This window comes from Neopsephotus bourkii, unplaced genomic scaffold (genome assembly GCF_033783945.1).
Source record: "Neopsephotus bourkii isolate Nb327-2 ecotype Australia unplaced genomic scaffold, CSIRO-AGI_Nbou_v1 NB_845, whole genome shotgun sequence".
NCBI classification, from domain to species: Eukaryota; Metazoa; Chordata; class Aves; order Psittaciformes; family Psittacidae; genus Neopsephotus; species Neopsephotus bourkii.
This window is the reverse complement of record NW_026901341.1, coordinates 1,558,577-1,581,902: the sequence shown is the minus strand read 5'-3', so window position 1 is coordinate 1,581,902 and position 23,326 is coordinate 1,558,577. Positions and strand designations below refer to the sequence as shown.

Below are 23,326 nucleotides of genomic sequence, written 5' to 3'. Positions count from 1 at the left end.
AATAATAACTGCCAGCCATGCCACCGTTCAGCTTTGTGCACAGAGCTGCCAAGCAGCAGACCAAATTCCTCCCTCATATAATCCCAACAAAAGGAAGGTTATTCCAGCAGCAGTAATTCTTATTTCTTCATGCTGGCCACATTCCACTTCTTAAATCCAGTTTTCTATTTACATTTTAAGTATCCTCCTCAGAAGATAAGTGAATTAGGCTGCCACGCTGTCTACTAAGGCCGACTGAAAGAATGAAAAGAGAAAACTAGTCCAGCTGAAGCACAGCTGGACAACTTTTCTTGTTCTTATTATTTGATGCCCTTCAGGATATAAAGAAAGTCCATGCTCCATTGTTCCAGTGACAGAATAAGGCCTGCTGAGACCCCACCACTTCATTACAAAACATCGCATGCTGGAGCAACCACAGAAGGCCACAGCTGGCCAGCTCTGGGAGACTCAGAGAAAGAGTTTGCTGACTTGAAATGGCTTGAATTCAGAAGTTCTGTCCCCTGCTATTCAGAGCACACAGCATTATTTGTTGGTCTGGAAGGAAATGCCTGTCACCTAAGCTGCCAGTTACCATACATCTGGCTTTAAAGGGCTACTGCCTTCACATTAGATGGGAAGAGAAGCTCTAGGACTTGATTGTCCACTGGGCATTGTGGTACAACTGTGGTCCCCCTGGCCTGCCCCTGCCTTAGAGTGCCAAACACTTCAGCTGCAAACCACATTTATGCTTCAGTCAGTTGCTTGGGATGTTTCTCTCATGCCTATCAGCATCACCTCTCTTATCTGGAGTGAGCACAAGGCATTTTGCTCCTCCGTATGTCGCTAGCCTGACTGCTGCTGAGGAAGCAAGCCCCCAGCTTGAGTGAGGAGGTAGCTCCAAGTGTACACATCCATAGCCCTAACCCACTGAAGGAGAGAGCCTTGCAGAAGCCCACAGGGGGTGAGGTGCATACTAGCAAAACTAGCTCCCAACACCTTTCCCATGATTCTATATATCTTCCTCTCTACAACCTGCTAGCAAACTGAGAAAACCTGGATTTTATTGGGATGAAAGGCTGGTTCCAGTGATCCGGTTGTTAGAAAGCCAACCCTCGGTGGCATGGCCATTTAAAACCAAGTGCCGTAAAGCTGCATGCATCCATTCCCATCCTCAACTCCTTCCTCACTGCTGCTTCTTCAGTAGCTCTGCTGGGAAGTAAAAGGGCCCTGGTAATGCTCTTGGCTTCAGCTATAGCCTGGCTCTGCCTCAGGTGCTGTGGTGAGCTTCACCCTGTGCTCTGAAGACATAACCAGGAGTTGCAAGCACTCCTGGGGCCTCTTGCTAACATGAGCTGTGGCCCCCATTCCCCACGTTACATGCTCCCCTCTTCTTCTTCCTGCAGAAGCAATTGATTAGCAGGAATTGAATGGGACCAAAAAAAAAAACAACCCAAAGATATCTAGGGGAAAGAAAAAAAACCCAAACCCAAACCATGCAATTTCTGAGCTTCTGAACTGAATGAAACATGGCAAACATTTTCGACTGTATCCAAAATACAGCGGGAAAGAACATACATATCTACATTTCTTGAAAGAAATGGTTTGTTTGGAAAATGCCACAGCATTTTATTTGAATGCCTCTTAAACACAACCCTTTGATTTGCTATTTTGAAGTGGCATTTTCCCCTCAAAAGAGACCTGAAATAAAAGAAAGTGTGAAAAGCAAGAGGGGTAACTAACCTCAAAGCAAAACATTACATACAAAATGTGATTCGGGTTGACCCAAAATAACATGTTGGGGTTTTTCTCATTTCCCCCAGACAACTACAAGAAAGGAAAAACAACCATTTCTTTCACTTTGACCCAATGCTGTTCATTTTTCTCTGCATTTTCCAGCTCAGCCCCTCAACCGAGGCAGCTATTATTTTGTCAGGTCTTTCCAGAGGGCATGTTTTCTGCTTTGTGCTTCCCTGCCACGCAGTGAGTGCATGGGCAAACACACAGACAGCAATAAAGCTCTGCTCCTTCGGAGCAAAGCAGACCCTCAGGTGCCTCATTTTTACTCCATCTTAACTTCCACTTAAGAGTTGGTATTATCCAGGGTGACTTCAGGAGCATCTAAAATACCCAATGCAGACACAGTCTTTGCATGAGTGCATGGGGCAGGCAGGGTAAGGCGAATCTGTTCATATTTAATCTTCTTCCTAACCCTGTCCCAATTACTGTGTGGCTTTGGCAAGTCGATTTGCTCCCATGGCTCAGTTTCCCAGACTCCAGAGCAGACACGAGCTTTATCAGCACAGCAAGCTGCTGGGCCTGCTCATGGGTGCTGTCTCCTGCAAAGAGCACGTTAACCACTGCACTCTTGTTCAGCAATATATACTTCTCCCCCCTTATTTCAGCATCTACAGGATACCGAGAGGTTTTAGTGGTCTAAAGCATCCATCTCTTGGGGGATGTCATTCTGCCTGCAGGGGCAGCCAAGCTTGGAGACAAACAGCTTCTTCCCCCCCCCCCCTTCCCCTTTTCACTTTTTCTCTGCACCTTCCCCTGTGGGTTTCCGGCGGTTCCTCACAGCCCCACAACAGACAGCTGTGCTCACTGTACCTGTGTGTGCGTCTGACTTTTCCTCCCCACGAGATCTGTCTAAAGATAAGCACAAGCCTGCGGAAATCCTGTGACACCGATCATAGGGCAGCTCTTCATAGCAGGGATCCCAGCAGTGTTTTGTCCTTCTGGAGGTGCCATTGACAGACACATCCATGCGTTTTGCACCCCCTGGGAATCTGGAGTAAAGCTTTGGGTGCCTCACACCAGCTCCACAAACACACAGTGCTGCGCTGCTGCTCTGTACTTTTGCTGTTGCCAAGCTTACTTTTATTTTCACGTAGTGGAGGGGAAGGTGGTTTGGGTTTGAGACATCCTGCATCGATGTCCTGTGTGCTGCACCCTAAAAACGCTGCGCGCACAAAGGAATGATCCCTCTGAGTGGGATCAACAGGGAATTTATTCCTTGAGCTTTGGGAAAGCAGGGGTATAACTGCACCAAAGTTATGAGGCACTTGGTTGGATGATGACTTTGAAGGGAAAAAGGATCAGCAAAGAGAGGAAGAGTTGGGGCGAGTGGTGAGACCCACCAGGCACATGGCTCCTGTGCAGGAGAGTCCTGACTTCTTGGCATGGAATAAGGTCAGTCCATTGCAGATTGAGAAGGGCTTGCTGGAAATAAAACCATATCCAGAAAAAACAACCAGGACAAAACAATATCCCACAGATGCTTGTCAGGATGCCAGGACGGACCCAAGCCTTGGACATCTGGTTGCCCTGAGTCAGAGACAAGTGGTGTGCAGAGACCCTATGGTTTGACTGAGGTTATTGAGGAGCTCAGGGGCAGGCAGATGGATTTCAACTGTTCCAAAGGAGCCACCTTAGTGCCTGAAATAGCCATCTTCTCCTTAAGGACAAAACTTCCCAAGGCTGACTTTACAATATCCAAAACAAAGACACACAAATAGACTTTAAAAGTCAAAACCAGGCTCCCCTTTCCCTGAAGCACTGTGTATCAGCCTTTTCCAGCTCCCCTCAACCAAAGGGGTATGCACACACATTTTGTTTTCCTAGTTTAGAAAAGCAAAAAACATTGGGCTTTTGTTGCAAAAATCACTCTGCTGTGACATTTTTCAGCAAAATATTTCAATTAGGGGTTTATTGTTCTGTTCTCTTTTTTCAGCAGGACGGATTTAGTATCTGGTTCCATGTACTCAGCAAGAGTAAATCAGAATTTACAGGAAACTGGGAAGTCCCAAGTGGAAATACCTGGGTACAGAGCAAAGATTTAAGACTTATTTGGGGACATGGAAGTAAAAAGAACAACAACATTTCCTTTGGGAGGAGCAGCTCTTGTATTCATGGCATTCAGTTTAAACAGAGATTTTGCATCACAGGCAACCTGGAATAGGGCAGGGAGGGAAATCCCTAGGACACAATGAGAACCTGAAGTAACTCCAGAGAATTCTCCTACAGGAAACAAAAGTCAAAAGAGGAAAAGGAAAAAGGCCAATGTCACCTTCCAGTTCAAACCTCTCTGTAAGCAATTGTTTTGCAGATGAAAATATCAAGGGAGGCAGTGTCTTCTGGTGGTGAATATTCCTGTATTTCCTCTTCCTTGGGAGCTTGGCTAGCTTGTTTGTGTTGAGCCTGGCAACCACACAGGCGGCTGAATAACATTTACTGCAATGTCTAGACATAAGAGATCCCTGCGCCTCCTAAATTAGCCCAGGATACTCTCTGACCACGATGCTTTAGGAGAAGGATTGCCAGTATCTGATACTTTAAATGGATTGCAAAATCTTTCCCCCAACAGTGAGTTACAAATAAAGAGGCAAAAGAGGAAGTCATCCTCTGACTGGAGTTTGGGGGTCTCTCTGTATACCCACATGCTGATGGAGCTGATGGCTCTCTGCAGCTGTCTATTTGGGTCCTGGGAGCTGTGGTCATGGACAGCGAATTTGGCACCAATCACACGTGAAACCAAAAAGGAGCACTCTGGCTCCGCAGGGGTGCACAGCCTGTGGCAAGGTTTCCATAGCTGCATACCTTCAGACCAGCTCCTGGTCTTTCCATGATACATCTATGGAGCTGTTAGAGTGAATCCAGAGATGGACCACAAAGATGATCAGAGGGCTGGAGCACCCTTAAAGTGCTTAAAGGGGCCCTACAGGAAATCAGGAGGGGGACTTTTTACAAGGGCATGTAGTGACAGGACAAAGGGGAATGGCTTTAAACTGACAGAGGGAGATTTAGATTAGACATTGGGAAAAAAAATCTTCACTATGAGGGTGCTGAGGCACTGGCACAGGGTGCCTGGAAAAGCTGTGGATGCCCAGTCCCTGGCAGTGTTTAAGACCAGGTTGGATGGGACTTAGCACAACCTGCTCTAGTGGAAGGTGTCCTTGCCCATGGCAAGGGGTTTTGAACTGGATGAGCTTTAAGGTCCTTTCCAACCCAAACCATTCTGTGATTCTATGATACCCAAAATAAAGGTGCCAGTACAATTACTCCTGGTCTATACTACTGGAGAGGAACAATTTTCTCCTATAGTCTTAATGAAGAGAAAGACACCTAGAGCTGAACAAACAATTCTTTACATTGGGCATGACCAGCCCTCCTCAGCCTGCAAACCACTGAGCAAAACCTTCACACCACCAGACCTTGACCCCTGAGCCTGTGAACCATGTGGAGGAGGAGGAGCTGGGAGGCAGAAGAGGGAGAATTACCTCATCCCTGAGCTCTGCAGCTCCCTGGGTCGTGCTGGGTGCCTGGCCACAGGGGTTCCTGCACAGGCTCACATCATCCATCCAGCCCCAATTCAGTGCTGGGCTCAGCCTTCACAGTCGCACATGTCTTCAAACCAGTGGGAATGAGAGGCTTTTTGATCCGACTTCCATGATTCAGAAGCCTGCAATTTTGCGGGATGTGGGTGCTTCCCTCGCGTGGGACATCTGAAAAGCCAAGCCTTGCTCATCTTCAAAATTACATATACTGTTTGGATATCTTTCATGTCGCAGTGCAATTTCCAGGATGAATGCATATGCTGCACCCCTTTATGCTGTGTTTTAATTTAGGCCTCTGTGATGTAAGACCCTAAAAAGGGCATTTAAAATGGAAAAGGCAGCTGGTCCTCAACACTAAAGGCACAAATACGATACCACAAAACATTTTCTGAAGGGTGTGCCTTCTTCAAACACACCTTCATTAGAAAGATTAAAATTCAGCAGAGAGGCAGCATCTGTCTTACAGTCATTATTAAAAAAAAAGTCAGGGGAAGCATTATAACTAAGAATCTAAGTTTAATTCTTTATCCAACTTACATGTTGGCACAAGTGCAAAGGAAAGGGCTCTTGTTTAGGCAGCAGAAAGTATTTGTAGGTGAAAACACTTTGTTGGAGGGTGAAAAATGTGTTTCATCTGTACAGAGTTCTTTTCAAGCTTGGAAATCAGGGAGTGAAGCATTTTCCTAGGGTGCAAATGCACACTGGAGCACTTTTACTCAAGCCACACCAAGACAAATGATTACAGCCATGTTCAGTTTGATGAGGCAGCTTCACAGCAGCATTTCGTTTTAATCCACGCTGCTATAAATGATGAGAAGAGAATAAGCAGTGTGGTATTTAGGCCTGAAGCATTTAACTTTACTCCAAATTCTCGTTAAGTTTGGAGTAATTCTGGTAAGTCTCTGTCCTTTCTGGTAGTGAATTACCAGGGAACAGAGGGGCTTAGGTGATTTAAACACCACTTAGAGCCAAGCAATTAGACACACATAAATAAGCACGGGGAATTAAGCTCAAGTGGATGTTATTTTCCTGTCCTAGATGACTCCCAAGTGCTCCTAAGTCTGAGTTCTCCCCCGACACCTGGGTATCTCCTCAGGCTGTGATTTCTTCTGCTGTAAGGGAAGGCCAATGCTGTTCTTCACCTTACAAATGACTGTGAAGGATACTAATGAAAATTAGCATGTAAGAGCAGACATGATTGCACAGATGCACTAGAGATATAAAAAGTTGCAATATTTCATTTATTACCTGGGTGATTATCTCTTTTCAAGATCTCATGTTCCTCAGTGATTATCTCCTCATGATACTGGGAAAATGAATATGAGCAAATTCTGTACAATGAAGTACCATTGGTAAAAAGGTCAAAGCCCCTTTTGGGGTAATTGTGTGCAGCAAAGCTACTGCAAAGCTTGCACCACTTTCTGGTACAGCAGATGTTATGATCAAGTAAAACTCTGGCTGTGATTCTGGTGCCAGCTGTGTAGTAGTAGCATGAAGTCCTTTCCAGTGTTAGTATTGTTCAGAAAGCAGAAGGCAGCAGGCTCTGTTGCCCTTACTCAAAGGGAGCTTTGCTTATCCCATTACTAGCAGAGGTAAAGTCCATCTGTGAAGGGGACAGAGTTGACCTTGACTTGATACAGCAATGTGAATATCACCTCTGCTTTGCACCCTCTCAGGATTTTAAAGCAAGACAGATATCCATCTTTCTTTCAAAAAGACAGGGACATATCCTGGTTTGGCTGCGTCCCTAAGAGAGGAGAAAGGCCAACATGAAGACTGTCATCTCCCAGGCCTCTGATCAAGTCTTGTGGGGAGAGCTTTCATGTTTGTTACTTCCTTAAGACTCAGAAACGTCAAAGAGGAGACCAAATCCCTTTAGAGCTGAGCAGGAACTGATTTATGAGCAGCTTTGCAATGTCACTGTTACCCAGAGCATTTTATGCAGTAATAAATGAAACACTGGTAGCGTGGCAATGGCTTTGGTATGAGGAGCAGGAGTTAGACACAAGGTAATGAATATGGGCCATGCAGTTGGAGCACTTCTGTCACCCCCTGATGAGTTTTGAACTGCACTGTAAGTAGTTCACACAAGGTTCTAGCACACACATGTGTTCTCTATGCCTTGAATGGGACCTCCCTGATGTGTGAATGAGTAGGCAGGAATTTGCCATAAGCCACTGAGGGTACAAATGGCTAATTAAAATAAAATACCTCTTCTGGCTGGCCTGGTCCTGCTTCCACAACCTTCAGTATAGCAGTTACCATCAGTGCCACGTTAACTCCTCCCATACAAACCACCCCTGCAGCCATACTTTGTAAAGCTGCAGTCAAACAATTATCACATGTCAGAAGTACGTGCAGGAGGGGATGAAATTCTCTTCCTAAACACAGCTTTCAGCACATCCACTTAAGTGTAAATGCTGGGGTTTATAGACGCAAAGAGAGAAACAGAATCGAAGGCAAATGTTTAACTGCCATGGATCTAGGTTTCCTTCCCTGGCCCTGCAATACAAGTCAAGTATACTCCTGACTGTGGGAATTAAGCTTTTTTTCCCAGAATGTCTTCTATTTTCTGTTTTCCAGCACCTTCTGAATAATTCTTCTTTGTCACAATAAACCTTAAATTAACCCCACTCCTCCCCTCTTCAGTTTTAACACAATAGTATTAACTGTAGAACGAACAAAAAAAGCCCTTCAGTTGCTACTTCAGTACGCTCCATATCTAGGATTGGTTTTACTTTCAGCTTTTAAGGTCAGAACAAGCACTCAACAATAACTAGTCCTTTTTTTATCCACCAAGACACTGGAGAAGCTCCTATCTAAAACACAGGAGTTTTGTGAGCAGGCTGCAAGCTCTGAGGAGGCAAGCCTGTGCCTTTAGCTTTGCAGGCGTAAAGCTCTCATAACCTGGGCTTGCACTTCTGGGCTTTGTTAACCCTGGAGCAAACACTGCTGGAGATGCAGCTGGTGGCAAGCATGGGAAAAGCCTTGCACCCAGCTTCTGCAAATGGCAGTGTGCTAATAACCACGCACAAAGCAGAGCTGTGCATCTTCATTCCCTTCCAGACAGAGCTGGAATACATACTGGAGTGTATGTACAGTCCCAAAAGATTTGTGTGGGGTGACTAATTACTTTTCTCTTTAGAAGTGGGCAGGGAAGCATAATATGTTTGTGATTACAAGGACATAAAAGGAGCATATGATTATTTTCCATGGGAATCCTTGGGAACAGTGATGCAAGCATCTTGGAGAATGGCTGTCTAAGGTGGTGCTTGCTCTCTGCAGGACCATTAAACTCTCCTCCCACCTTCTCTGTTATGTTCTGCGATTTTTCCCTGGCAAAGCTATCCAGTGGGGCATGTGGTTAACCATGGACTTTCTTTAGCTTTAACTCCCCACCTCCGAGTCCTCCTAGGACACTCATATGCCATGTGCTATATTTGCCTAGCTGGAGTTGTTATGAGGACATTGGCACAATGGAAAATACCTGCCTGGAGCGGAGGGTGGACTGCTACTCTTTGAAATTCAACATCTTTGAGCATCGGTGTGGGTCAGTGTCACTGAGCAGCCCTGAAGCCAAGGGCTTGGTTAAGGAGGATATAAGCAGGGTAGAACGCTCATTCCACTTATTTCCCATGTACCATACACCACCAAATACATGTCCTCATTCCTGTATTTCAAAAGCTTAATTTAACTCCAGAAGCCCTTCCTGATGAATACCTGTGTGTGGATTTCTGCCACAGCTGGGTCTGGACTGGGTAAACCTGCAATTATAACTGCTCAGGTACTGAACTGAGACCCTCTACTCACAACAGGACACTAGGTGAGAAAAGCAGGTCAAGCCACAAAAACTGGTTTTGCCGAAGTGAGTAGTGAACAGTTCATCCTGTCACCTGCTCAGGACAACCAAAGAGCTTTGCAGTAAAGGAGATATGGGTGTTCAGACGGGATGTTCTCCCAGGAGCTGTGTGAGAATGGGAGAAACTGAAGTTTGGGTATTGTAAAGCAATTTACGTGTATTTTAATATACTTAAGGGTTCAAGCCTAGTCCAAATAATCCCAAAGGAGGGGAGGAAAAGGTGTGCACAGCTCCAGTGTTTTTCCCAGAAAACTTTTGTGCTCCCTGAAGTAAAACCGGATTATTTGGCATCTGTTTATCCAGCTCCCATGAGGCCCTGGAAACAGCTGTATCAAAAATGCAGAAACCTCTCAAGAGTGGAAAGGCACACTGAGAGGAGAGCAACCCTTCCCTCATGCCTGGAGTAGCCCGGCTTCAGGACTAATCCTGAGGTTGCCAGTGCATCCATGCCACTGGCAGAGCCTGTGCACATTTATTTTTCGATGGGCCAGGGCACGCTCTGAGCTGGGACTGCACAGAAGAAAAGCACTGCTAGGGGACTGATAGTGACATGTAAAGGTTTTATAGCAGATCTTCTTTCCAAGCATTCAGCAAAACAAAGGTGATCAGCTGTGCACCCATCTCTTATTGAGTCCATGCTGGGGACTCAACTCTAGTGGGACTCCCAAAACACATGATTCTGCATCACTACGTCTGAAGGATTCACTCCCACCAGTGCTGCTGTCTCACTAAACCTGCTAATGCCACCCTGCCATTGAGGAGAGGCTGAAATGCTGAACTCAAGATCAGAGCATTCTCCTGCTATCTGCACCCCAAAGACAATGTGCCACGTGCTTGTGAGATTACAATTTAGGAGTTTTATCATCCCTTTGTATCAAAAGGAAGTTATGCACACAAAGGAAACACCAAACCATCATGTCATAGAATCATAGAATAGTTAGGGTTGGAAAAGACCTTAAGATCACCAAGGTCCAACCCCCCTGCCATGGGCAGGGACACCTCACACTAAACTGTGTCACCCAAGGCTTTGTCCAACCCCACCTTGAACAGACAGGGAGCTTTAAATCACATACTGATGAATATTAAAGAGGACATCAGAGCGCTCGGCAGGAAAGCAAGAGTTTGGAAAAGCTGTCTTTTCCTCACAAACCCCTCATTTCAGTAAGTCTTGCTTTTATTTTGTGAGAGGATGAACAAGAGCGCATGGTTTCATGAACACAGCTACAAATGAAACCATGTTTATCCCATACATGTGACTCATGGCTGACTGCATGTACTGGTCAATGCCTTCCTGGCCATCATGACATTGCTGTTGCCCAGGTGGATCCTGTGGTGTCCAGAAGGAGCTGAGCTCCTATTCCACCTTTGTCTTCAGCTGAAAGCACTGAGCTGCTCCTCTAAACAGCCATTTATTTCATTTGAATCTGTGAGCACTGGGTTATTTTGGAGACCTCTACTCTCCTTCCTGGTTCCTCCTGTTCCCTTCACCCCCCTGGCCACCAGCCAGTTGTACAGAGGTGCACACATGCAGTAGCTAAGAGATCACATAAGCTTTGTTGCTATTTTCTGTCATAGTTAAACACATGCTTATAAAAATCAAGAAATGGATAAAACGGTGGGATACTCAGATCTTGGGCAAAGCAGCCCACCTGGCAATGAGGGTCCCTTTCTGCTTTCCTGCTCTGGAAGGGCTTTACCTTCCAAACATCCAACGGACATCCTGGGAGGACTGTAAGGAACTTTCCACCTCCTCTTCCCCCAGCAAGTGCCTGACAATTCTCTAAAATCACATGCTGAAATCACACTCCTGCTGAAAAACAACCCCTTTTGTATTTCCAAACGCCGTGGCCCCCCAAAACGTGTCAACTCTGAAAGCTTTCAAGCTGACTGCAAGTGTTTCTGATCGTTTCTGCAGCTCTTAAATTCTGAGCGATTATAATGGGGGAAAACACGGATGTAATCATCGCTTTTAAAATATGATTGCTGCTCGAAAGAATTATCGGGGAGGGGGGTAATTGTCTGGAGGATGGCATGATTCAGGACTGCTGACTTCCACTCCTCACTCATTCAAAGTCACCGAGTGACTCAGTGGAAAAGTCATTGAAACTAGCACAGTCAACAAGGTACCAACATTCATATTTAGATTCCTAAATCAACTTCGTGGAAGATTTGAGCTCAAAGGCATGGGTTTTAAAGGCAAGAATAGGTGAAGGTAGGAGGCTACATTGCAAGCCTGCAGTAGATAGAATCATAGAATAGTTAGGGTTGGAAAGGACCTTAAGATCTCAAGTTCCAGCCCCCCTGCCATGGGCAGGGACACCTCACACTAAACCATGCTACCCAAGGCTCTGTCCAACCTGGCCTTGAACACCACCAGGGATGGAGCATTCACAACTTCCCTTGGCAATCCATTCCAGGGCCTCACCACCCTTACAGTAAAGAACTTACAGTAAAGATGATATCCTAAACTCTGCCGCTTCAAATTCCAGTGCTTCTCACCCTAAGGAAGTACTAGCCAAAGGTGTAACAGCACTCAGGGAGGTCCATTTTCAGTCCAGGGGTCCATAAACCAGGTTCTCCACAGCAGCTAAAGTATTTCTCTGCAAGATAAATGGTCCTTTTGAGTATAAAACACAGGATAGCCATAGCATGCAAGCCATCAGTGTGCAGAAGCTGCTGTCTTGAAGCTCTGCCACCAATGGCTAATTAATCCTAGACACTGTAACGATCTCATCACAGGGAAGCACTACCCTGCGTGTAAGCAGAAGCTCTGTATCTGAACAGCACAATGCACAAACAGAAATTGCACCGCTGAGAGCCTCTTCATTCAGAAAAGCCAGTCATCTTGAAAGCGCTATTCACAAGAACCAGCACAGTAACCTGAATAGTAGCAAAATAAAATCCAATATTTATCATTATGAAAGTGAGAGGGTTGTGCAGTAAGAGAAATCCCTCAGAGAATAAACAGCTTAGCAGCGTCCAAATTAGCTGGACAGTGAGAGCAGAGATCAAATATGAGATCTCACAAATCAGCAGGAAATGAGTCAAGAAACTAGATCAACTAAAGAATGCAGCTTCCAAACCTCAGACACATTTGCTTCTTGCCACTGGGGCAAGTATACAAATACACACATACGTAAAAATACATCCAGATCATACAATCAAGCTCCCAGGCTTTAATCATGGATTAATACCCAGCCCTCCTCAGCCATACATGCTTTCTAATGGCCTTTTAATTACATGATTTTGTCCTTGGTTTTCCACATGGCCATAACTCTCTCTTTATTCTGGTTCTTAGTAGCCAACTGCTGAATGCCATGCTCCCCACTTCACATGCATCAATGCTGCTGCTGACCATGGAAATTTTTGGCATGAAAGATTTTAAGGATGTTAGATGTCTGTGCAATCTCAGCATCGTTTAGGGGGAAAAGAAAGACATAAGATGGGTGGAAGTGTGTCAAATTGTTACATCTGGTCTTTTATGGTACAGCAGCTGAAGATGTTCCTGCCATTTCCTTGCCCCCAACCACTTACTGCTGCCCTGACACTTCCTTTCCCTGCCAGCTCAGCTTTGCCAAGATGTTTATCATGCCATTCTGCAAGCTGGATTTTTGCATAACTTTCCAAAATAAAGAGGTATGGGGGGGGGGGGTATTATTAGCTAGGACCATTTAGCAGATCCAGCAGTGTAACCCCCCAAAGGGGTGTCCAACTGTATTTGCATTGGAATGAATGGGTGGGAAGGGGATGGGGAGAGGGACAGCATCACCACCCGAATAAGCATGCCACAGGCTGCCGAGGGGCGGGAAATGGGCTTGTCTTCTCACACGTTATCCCACGTTATGGTGAATCTCTACCAGTGAGAAGTGCTTTTTTGCTATATCACTGTAATGCCACCAAAGCTGCAGATTCTGGACATGCCGCTTCTTGCTACAGGGAACCTCCCATAAAGAAGACCTCAAAGCTTTCATCAGCTCTTGCCTCCATCACATTACTAGCAGTCCACAGATTCTTCTCCAAGTTTTCTCTTCTGGTCCTGAAACAAAAATTTACAGCACTTAGAAACTGGTGCCCCGCAGTAGAAACACAATTTCCATTCCAAAATCTGAAGGCCCTCCAAGACAAAATCCCATAGACTAGACTTAAAAGGTAAACCAGTAAGGGGCTTCTTTATGAATGGCAGTTGTGCAGGGTCTGAATATCCCTAGACAGTGAGAGGGGTGACAGGACGTCTCCCTGCCCACAGTGTGAAGGAGATGCTGCAGCTGAGGAGCTTGTAGAGGCCAGAAGGGCAAGGTGATGTGTTCGGACGGGACAGACAGATTTCTTCTCCCAAGATTGCCCTGCTCACAGATGACCTGATGGAGAAAGCAAACCCAGAACTCAGTGCTACTTATTCAGCTTCATAGACCAAAGTTTCTTTTCAAAACTCGGCTCCTGTCACCCCCTCTGCTGCAGACCAAGCAAGATTCCAGGGCAGGAGATGTCACACCACATGTTAGGAGAGCGTTCATGGTTATGGCACTATTCATTGTGCCAAAAAAACATTTAAACTGACCTAGAAAATAAGCTGCCCCATGCTACCTGTGCTCACCCCATTGTTTCTGTCAGCACAGCCCCAAGGGTTGATGTGAGCTCTTGTAAAGGCCAAGATAGGGTGGGAACTACACAAGGGTGGCGAGACGCTTAGCTGTATGGGCAGAGGATCCCCTCACCTCTCACAGCAGCTCAGCAGGGGCAACACGACCTCTCTGAAACTCTTCTTCTACCAACAGGCTGCTAAACCCCTCACCGTGTGTGTAAATCCTTCCTATGGGCCTTGCCAGCCGTGACAAGGCACTGTGCCAGGCCAGCTGACTTGGGCCGAGCCGAACCAAGCCGGGCCAGGTTAGGCTTGGGCTGAACCCTGCCGACGGGGCTCGCCCCGAGGAGAGCTAGGCCTGGCAGGGCAGGTATGAGCCACTCCGTTCTGAGCCGGGCCTTGCTCGGTCAGGCTGAGGAGGACAGAGCGAGCCCGGGTGAGGCTGAGCCCAGCCGGGACAGGCTGAGGTGAGCCGAGCAGAGCCGAACCGAGAGCCGAGCCGAACCGAGCCGAGAGCCGAGCCCAGCCGAACTGAAACTCGAGCCGAGCCGAGCCGAGCCGAGCCGGGCCGAGCGGCGGCGGGCGGGGCTCGGGGCTGCGGCGCGGGGGGCGGTGCCGGCGGGAGGAGGCGATCGCGGCTGCGGCCGCACCCCGGGCGCTGCGCTGTGGGGGCCCGGTGGGCCGGGCCGGGGCGGGCCGCGCCGCCGCGGGGAGGTGCCACTGGCAGGAGCGTCTCCTCCTTCCTCGCTGCCGCCGCCGCGGCTCCCTCCCTCCCTCCTTCCCTCCCTCCCTCCCGCCCGGGTCCGGCGCTGCCCTGCCCGCTCCCGGCGGCCGCGGCCGCTCGGCAGCGCCGCCGCTTCCTGCCGGGGCTCCGCCGCTCCCTCCCCGCTCCGCCGCCACCCGCGGCGCCCCGCCATGGCGTGAGCGCGGCCATGGGGCTGGCCCGGCGCCGCCGCCTGCCCCCGGGCGCTGCGCCGCTCCCCCGGGCCCGGACCCCGCGCCGCCGCCGCCGCCGCCGCGCCCCGCCGCGCCCCCGCGGCGCGTTGACCGCCGCCTCACCGCCTCCTCCTCCTCCTCCGCCCGCCGCCGCCCGGCGACGAGAGCGGCCGTAGCCCCCCTCCTTTCCCTTCCCACCCCCTTCCCCCCCTCCGCCGCCGCCCGCGCTCCCGCGCCGTCGGGCCCGGCGCGGCCGCCAGCCCCGGCCCGCCGCGGCGCGGCCTCCCCCGCCATGTGAAGCTCAGGAAGATGCGGAGGCGCAGCCCGGCCGCCCGCGGCGAGGGATGAGCCTAGACGGGGAGAAGATGACCGAGGAAGCCTACCCTGACGAGTGAGCGGGGCCGGGGCCGGGCGGGCGCGGGGTGTGGGGGGGTTCGCCCTTTGTTGCCCCGGTGCGGGTCCTTCACCCCCTCTTTCCCCTCCGCAGACAGACCGACCGCGGGCGGACAGAGGGACACGGACACGCGCGTACGTGTGCGCGCTGCCAGCCCGTGCATCCGCCATTTCGCGCTCCCCCCCGGGCCGCGCTCATTTGCATTCCGCCTTTTCATTCATAAAAACCCCTGGACGGCGCGGGGACTGCGGGGCGCACCTCGGGCACCCCGCACCGGCACCGCGCCAGCACCGGTGCGGGACTCGGGGCGCCCGGCGGCGGCCTGCGGCGGAAGCGGGGGTTGGTGATGGTGGTGCTGGTGGTGGTGGTGGAGGGGGGGGCCCAGAGGGGGAGGGCGGCGGTGCGCTCCTATTCCCCCGCAGCACCGGGGCTGGGAGGGGGATCGGGGCGTTGAGGGGGACACACACGGGACATCGCGGGTCCCCGCCCCGGCCGCCGCCGTTTTTGTGAATAGGAGGGCGGCCGCCGCCGCCGTCACATGACGCCGCATTCATAAACCCGGTCACCGGCGGCCTCCCCATTCACCGCCACCTCCCCCCGTACCCCCGCGCCTCGGGGGGCTGCGGGTGTCCGCTGCGCGCACCTCCCGCACCGGCACTCCCTTACTCGGCAAGGCTCCCACAGCCTCCCCACGGATAAACCCGCGGAGAGGCCGTGCCGAGGGTTTCAAAATGCCTGACGGTGCTCTTTTCCCTTTGGACAATATTTCTTCCCCCAAAATACAACTTCAGGAGGCATTAACGGCGAAATTCCAGGAAAGGCTTTTAACAAACCGTGCCGGGCCCAAGTGTTGTTCCTGGCTATCTCTTTCTGCGTTTTGACAGTCGAGAAAAATGAGTCACTTGCGTGCAGGGCTGGTTTCGTGCCAAGCGCCATAGGATGTACCACGCTTTAAAATGACTTCTCTCAGGGCTTATAAAGCGGCGTCGGAATTGTGCAACTTTTCGGCTCGGTTTTGGAGCCCTAAAAAGAAAATAAAATGCCATAATTGGTGGCGTGTGCTGCGCTTATACCTTTGTAATGTCAGCCTTGTTTTGAGGGGGTTCACTGGAGGAGCGCGAGTGGCGAAGGAAATGGCTTCTGCCTGCGACGCGTGTGTGAAGAGGAATTGTTATTTTGGCACTTCTTAATGAAGAGGCTATAAATACGTGTTTATGTGTAGCTTATGAAATTGTGGTTATTTTGAAGTTGGGGTGGCTTTTCCCAAAAAAGAGAGAAAAAGTTGACTTTCTCTCTCGTGGATTGCCATGACCTAGCAGGCTGGAAAACTGCAGCCAACTTGTTTCCAATAAAACCCCCCTGGTTCTTGGTTAGTGTTTTGGGTTTCATTTCTCAAATTGGACAAGAGGAGGAAAGATGCATCCCTCCCCCTGGGTTTGAGAGCGCAGGGGCAAACTGAACCTGGTTGAGTGGATGAAAGCTGGTGCTGGCCAAGCTTCATCTTGCAGGAAGATCTTACTGTGAGCCTGTTTTCCTGCAGGGCTTGGTGTGGAGATGAGTGTCGGTGTAAAACAGTGAGCGCTTGGCTCTGATGGTTGGGCTCGTTGGGTTTTTTCCTAACTTAATTGTAGGCTGCAGTTTGTTTTGGAGTGAATCCTTCCTCCACGTGCCGCTGTGCTGCCATGCCTGGTGAGGCTTTGGTGGGTGGGTTTCATGTGCTGGGCTCGGGATGGAGGCTCTTGGGTCATGCTGCCTCGATTAGGGGTCACCAGTCAACCCAGCACCGTTGTGCTTCGTTCCTTGGGAGATGGTACCCACCCCACTTCCCAGACCAGCGTTGGCTGTTTTCTTGGCGTACAGATGCGTTGGCATTCAGGGTAAATGACACACTGTGGTCCTTACTCTGTGCACATCCCAAGCAGCCGTTTCAGAGGCTGCGGTTGGGCTTGTCGCAGCTTAGTCCAGGCCTTCTCCATGCAGGGCATGGTGAGGTGTTTTAGGTAAGCCATGGTTTCCTCCATAAGCTCTTCGCTTCCAGCCTTGCATTGATTGATAGCGTCGCTGAAGCTGGTGACTCATGGGTTGTTTTTCATTTCAGCGGTGGGTGAAGTGATTTGATTTTTTTTTTTTATCCAATATATATGGTGTTAAAAGAAATAAGGACAGGCTCTCCTGATAAGTTTTCTCAAGCTGTCAGAACAATGGTAGTATAGCGTGCTATTTGCCCTAGATATCTGGCTTTAATTTGCATAGCTATTCTCGTTTCACTGAGTGCACTGTGAGCAAATGTTAACAGCCAGATTACAAAGAAAGGACCACTGTTAGGATGCATTTTAAAATAACCCTCTTCAAGTAATTGATGAGGGTCACCCCCTTCCATTTTTGGCTTTATTTTCATTTTAATTTGAGAACAACTTCGTGAGATTTTTGAGTATTGACACGATTTATAAAACCAAGGGGGGGGGGGAAATAGGGCTCAGGATGCTGGAGACTCATTGGTCCCTTCATGACTGCACCATTTCAGATCGATACTTAGAGGTCAATTTGTCATTGCAAAGTGAGCACCTCTTTCTGCATCTCAGCCTTCATTTCTGCTTCCCTCCTCCCCCCCCATCTCCGCTGTGCTTCTCCTTTGTACACTGCAGGGCTGGGGGGGGCGGAAATGGGGCCGCCCCGTAATAAATCAGAGGCATGAAGCTGTGGTGCTGAGTGTAAGTAGTGGGAGAGTTTTGGGCAGCACTGCCTGTACCCAGGAGAGGGGCAGCTGCCCATCACCATCCGTGACCTGTTCCACAGCTCCCGGGTGGGCTGCTGGCGACTTTCCATTTGTAAGTAGGAGGATGGAGCCGAACCCTTAAAACGATTCGGTTATGCCCGGAGGCTGCCGCCTGCTCGTTCCGATGCACGATTCCAAGAAAGTCACAGGAAGTAATTAAATGGAAAAGGTCAGAGAACGAGGAAGTGTTGGTCCGCAGCCTTTCGCGGCTTGGGATGGAACCGCGATGCCCTGCCCGAGCCAGGCAGCGGCTGCATCCCCGCAGGGTCCCCACCACTTGGCTTGATTTATTCCAGCGAGCCCCAAGTGTGTGTGCCAAGTGCTTGCAAGTGGGAACGGTCCCCCAGAGGCTTTTAACAGGCTGGGTGAAGCGGGATATGTCTTGCGCAGTGGAGGGGGTTGCTGTGGTGTTGTCCAGGACAGCAAAATGTGATGTGAGATTACACTGAGGCTTCAGGGTGATGCATTTTTCCCAGTCTAGGGAAAGAAAATTAAACTTGACTCACTCTTGTTTGTCCTTTTGCTGGTCCCCAAATTCCTCTTCTCTCCATCACTGACCAGGGACCAGTAATACTTGCTCTGAATACCAAGGCATTGCAGTTTGCCCTTTACACTGAAAAAAATAATTACTTTTTTTTTCTTTTCCATCATTTTCACCACACTTTTGCCCACTACTGATGATTTTTCTGTAGGTGTCATAAGCGGCTCATCCAGCTGGATTTTTTTGCTGCAAGCTTCAGCCGGGGAGGAAGGCATGGGACACACTCTGTGTCATGACATTATTGCTCACAAATAGGACAGGAAATGAAGGACTGCCAAAATATAACTGTTTATTTCTTGGCCTGAAAACATGGCTGTTTAAAATACAGCATGTAAGTAGCTGCTTTGTTCAGTTGCTGGGAGAAGTTGCTGTTTATGAGGGAATAATAGCTCTGTTCGATGAAGGAGGGAGGAAAAAGAAGGGATTTACCCTTTCTACTTCTGTCTTGGGAGTGCCTTGAAAAGGAAGGTGGAAGACCTATAGAAAGGGTGTTTGGTTGGACAACTGGATGGGCGACCTGTGTGAAAAGGGTGCCATAAGCGTGAGGGAGCCGGACTTGTCTCAGGCCATCCTCTGGCCACAGACAGCCCTGGGATAACCCCTAGCTTGTACTGAAGAGGAGAAACCAAACAACCTGCCTTTGGGTGAGAATATGAGGTTTTTTGGTGAGGCTGCCCTCAGCAAGAAGAGTGGTGGGACAGCTACGGTGGGACGATGTTCCAGTGTAGCACAGATGCCACACCAGCAATGGGATCACCCTCCAGTGTGGCTTAAAAGGTGGGCGTTATCCTCCCATGTAATGAAATCCCGAGGCTGCAAACAAAGGTATGTTGTGCAGTTGGGCTTGCTCTTAATGTGGACTTGGTTTGCTGATGGCTGGATTTAAACCACAAAATTGCTTCCTGTCGGCCACCAGACTGCAGGAAGATGATGGTAATTGTCCTTCTTCTTCTGGACCAGGCTGGAAATAGTTCGGAAATGAGACACAACTCTTGGTTCCAATTACTCCTTTTGCTTTCTTACACACTCTGGCATTCTTGAGGAATCGATAAATCCAATTTCCTTCCCTCCAGCAGAATAAGGATAAATGATCCTCCAGAGGTATTAAACCTGGGAGAGACGTGCTCTGGAAGTTTGAATACCGAAAGGGTGTGGGCAGTTGGCCACATCCCGACACAAGTGATGTGTGTTGATCCAGCCTGTTGAATGGCAGCGCTCTCATTCTGTAGAAGTTCAGATCTTGTGGCTCATTGGCAAAGGTGCATCTCTTGCTCTCTGCACTATAAGGCTCAGCTTTGGCCATAAGAACTGTTCCCTACAGCAGGTTCATTGAAAAATGTGTTTTGTTTCATTTTCCCTTTATTATTTTTTCCTTTTTTTGTAACAGTAGGAGGTAATCCTGCTCACAAGAGATGTGCAGGAGTAGAGAGGGCACGGAGGCCAGTAGAACTCAAAGTACAGCTCTGGAGGCTGCATTTTTGATATCTGCCCTGTTTGCTAAGTGGAGCTTTTGCTTTTTGAAGGACTTGCACTTCTGAATCAGTGCAGAAATGTAAAAGGAAAGAAAACGAAAAAGGTCGGTGGACTAAAAAAAGGCACAAATAGACTGTGGAGTTGATTGACAGCAGATGAGAGCCACAGCGGTCCCCGTTTCTGTGGACTACCAGAAGCAAGTGAGAAGCTGTTGTCACATGAATCCCAGCTCTGGTAGGAGATGTCTTCTCCTGCAGCAAACAGAGCAGCGCAGCATGTCCCAGCACCTGGCTTGCACTGACCCTTTCTTCCCACTTTGGCTGTGGATAAACTCAGCTGATGGTTTCTAATGCTGCTTTTTTTGTTGTTTCTTTTCTTACCTATTGATTTTCTGTGAAGATCTGGTGAGTTTTCTTTTCCTTCCTTCCCTTTTCTCTGCCCACGTCCACCCCCTTTCCTTGTCAAATTTCCTTTAGTCATTTATTTTTCTGCTGCTTGCTCAGTACTGAAAACCTGAGCCTCTGAAGCTGCAGGAGAAACATAGCAGGGCTGCACCAGCTGCCTGTTTGATGCCTTCACTTTGCACCTAACCCTCACCTTTGGTTTTGCAGCAGTCTTTCAGAGCAAAGGTTGGGTTTGCCTCTGTAGGATCTCGTGCTTTGTTTCCTCACATGGCAAGGTTGGCTGGCTGTTGGTCCCTTCTACTCAGTAAGTTGAGGGTGATGTGTTGCAGAGAGAACCAGGGAGAGGGGACAAGCCCTGCTAATGCAGCAAGAATAGCAAAGCAATGTCCACACACTGCTTCTGCCTGCTGATGCAGTGGTTTTGGGGGGTTTTATCATATCTGTGTGACCACTGTGTTAGTACCTGTAAGTATCCTGGTGATGCACCTCACCTCTCTTTCTACACCAGCTTGATGCTGAACAGATGTTGAGTGGGCAGAGAAAGATCACTTGCTTTAGTCCAGGAGGATGTTTTAGTTAAGCCTCATTGCTGTACCTCCTGTAGCACAGTCCCTAGTGGTTCCTCCCTCCCTTTCCCCGTACCTGTTGCACGCAGTGGCCAGCTCTTCAGTGCAGGAGGCTCTTCTTTGCCTTGGGCTGTGGTTGAGAGAAGCTCTCCATGCAGAAATGATGAGGGGCTGTTCCTTTTCACTGGGTTTCTGCACTTTTCCTGCCTGCTTTCTCCGTTTCACTTCTTGGTTTGTGTTCTTTCGTTTCCTTTCCCCTGTACTCGTGGGGTTTTGTTGGTTTGGTTTTTTCTTAGTGTATTCCTACATGTGTTGCTCTTGTCTGGAAGCAGAACTTCTGCCATTGCTGCCTGCTGCTCCTGTTGCAAACCAAACCCTGCTGCCCATGTTTTTTTCCCTAGCATGTTCATTTCCCTAGGTGTTCTCCCATAACATACACCTGGTGTAGCCATTGGAGCAAAACGCTGCTTCATGGTTCACCTTAAAAGTAAGCTGTGTTTTATCAAAAACAGTATTATAAAGTACGCTTTCAAGGCTGTTAAAGCCCTTTCTGCCAACAGCTGGCAGGTTCTACCTGTTGCAGTAGGTCTAAGTGAGGTTTAACCCAAATTACTATTTTTGTCTCTGGTTTGCTTGTTCTTAAGCTCTTTGAATAACTTTCTTTGACTTTCTTTGCTTGCAACTCGCACTTCAAGGACTATGTTTTGGGTTGTTTTTATTTTTTTCCCCTCCCCTTTGTTCTCAGCTCCTAGTGTGTTGTAATCAGAGAAGAGATCTTGAGTCTATCAACTGAGTCTGAATTCTGATGGCTCTTCCAGCTCCAAAGGAAACCTTGTACTGGCAGGCATGGGGAGGAGGGGTTACAGGGCTCTCTGACAAATAACTTGGCTTCTTCATCTGTGGTGTTTTCAAAAGTGAGGTTGCAGAGTTGTCCACCTTCACAAAGTTCTTGGATTTGGATAGCAATGCCTAGCAAGGAGAAAGATTGAATACTGCATAGTCTGAATACTGCTGTTGCAGTGGAGCACGTTCCTTGCTGGCTAGTGCTTTTTATCTAATGTGCTACAGAGACTAGGCAAAATGCAAGCCAAAAATAGCATCTTCAGTATACTAATTAAACAGTTAAATGGACGAGGCCACCCTGGATGGGGCTTGGAGCAACCTGGTCTAGTGGAGGGTGTCCCTGCCTGTGGCAGGAGGCTGGAACTGGATGAGTTTAAGGTCTTTTCCAACCGAAACCATTCTATGATTTTTTTGTTTGTGTGTGTATCAAATGGCCTTTCAAAAGTAACACTGGGATTTGTGACCTGTGTGCATCTTTCTCTAGGAACAAAATCACCTATGTCTTATTGGGAGCAGCTGCTTCCCTGCCCTTGTTTAATTGCAGAGTCGAGTTGGTCGCTGTTACACCTCTGCTGCTGCTGCTCTTTGAGTCTTGCATCGATGGCGCTGGGAGACATGTTGTAAAACCTGATAGTGTCTTTTGATGTAGCGTATGGGAAGCTTGTCTCTCTGCTTGTAAGGACCTGCGCTGCCATGCAAGGACAGGAGCATGTTCTGCATATGCACTCTGGAAACGTTTAGATTATTTTCTTTAGTTGCATTATACGTACATCCTGTTTGGATAGTCCCATTACTTCTTTTTTGCCTAGTTAAAAGTGGGTCTGAAGAATAGGCAGCTTTGCTCCCTGTGCTGTACACTGAAATTTTCAGCATCACTTGCCTGTTCATTAAGTAGTTAGGAACAGGATTAGTTTCCTTTGCAATAGCTGAAATCCACTGAAGGTGTTTGCACAGCAGTCAGTGTTTCAAAACTCTGTGGGAAATCACAAAGCTTCTTCCCTAAACAGAGCCTGTTGCAGCACCAGTTTCACCTACCAGCTCCTTCCCGGTCCTCCCCTTGCCTGCGGAAAGACAACAGTTCTTAAATGATGTGGTTTTATAGGAATTAAGCCCATGCTTAGGATTAGCTGATGCCACTAGCAGCAATTACCATCTGAGCTAAAGCACATCTGGGTAATTATTCTTTCTTTTCCCTCAGTCTCTAGACTTCATGCTTTTTTTATTTATTAATTCACATACTGGTGCTGGGAAATGAAAATTCACATGCTGGTGGTGGAAAACATTCTTCAGGGGGGATGTGAGGTGAATGAAAGCTCTCCTTGTGTGTGTCTGTTTCTTGGTGGGGTGTTCCTTCATTTTGATATGAGCCACACTTGTTTTTCTGCAGCCAGAATGACTCCTCACCCTTAGCACCATGAGCTGGTCCCTGTGATGAGGGAGATGCAGCCCCAAAAGATACCCATCGTGCTCGTTCCCCCTCCATCAAGCGCTTGTGCTTGCTGAAAGCTGAGAATTCAGCTTACCTCTGCTCACTGCATTTCTTCCGCTGACATGTCCAAACATTCCTGCCTGGATTTTTAAGTGCTTGGGAGGCAAGCTAGCTGTTTACATGGTTTTACAAGTGGAAAGGTATGCCCCCA

General features: G+C 48.6%; 1 protein-coding gene and 1 long non-coding RNA gene across 3 annotated transcripts in view; both read left to right on the top strand.

The window, feature by feature from the left end:
* The window catches only part of LOC133213756 (uncharacterized), a 532,499-nt gene that overhangs the window by 277,391 nt on the left and 231,782 nt on the right, over positions 1-23,326 (top strand). The window lies entirely within an intron of this gene.
* SPRED2 (sprouty related EVH1 domain containing 2) overlaps positions 14,904-23,326 on the top strand; it is a 66,902-nt gene continuing 58,479 nt past the window's right edge. The window contains exon 1 of one of the 2 annotated variants that reach the window (XM_061356229.1): positions 14,904-15,080. In XM_061356229.1, the coding sequence (XP_061212213.1) occupies positions 15,034-15,080 (47 nt within the window). In that variant the 5' untranslated portion in view covers positions 14,904-15,033. The remainder of the gene's footprint in view (positions 15,081-23,326) is intronic. The other variant, XM_061356230.1, reaches the window with a different exon arrangement.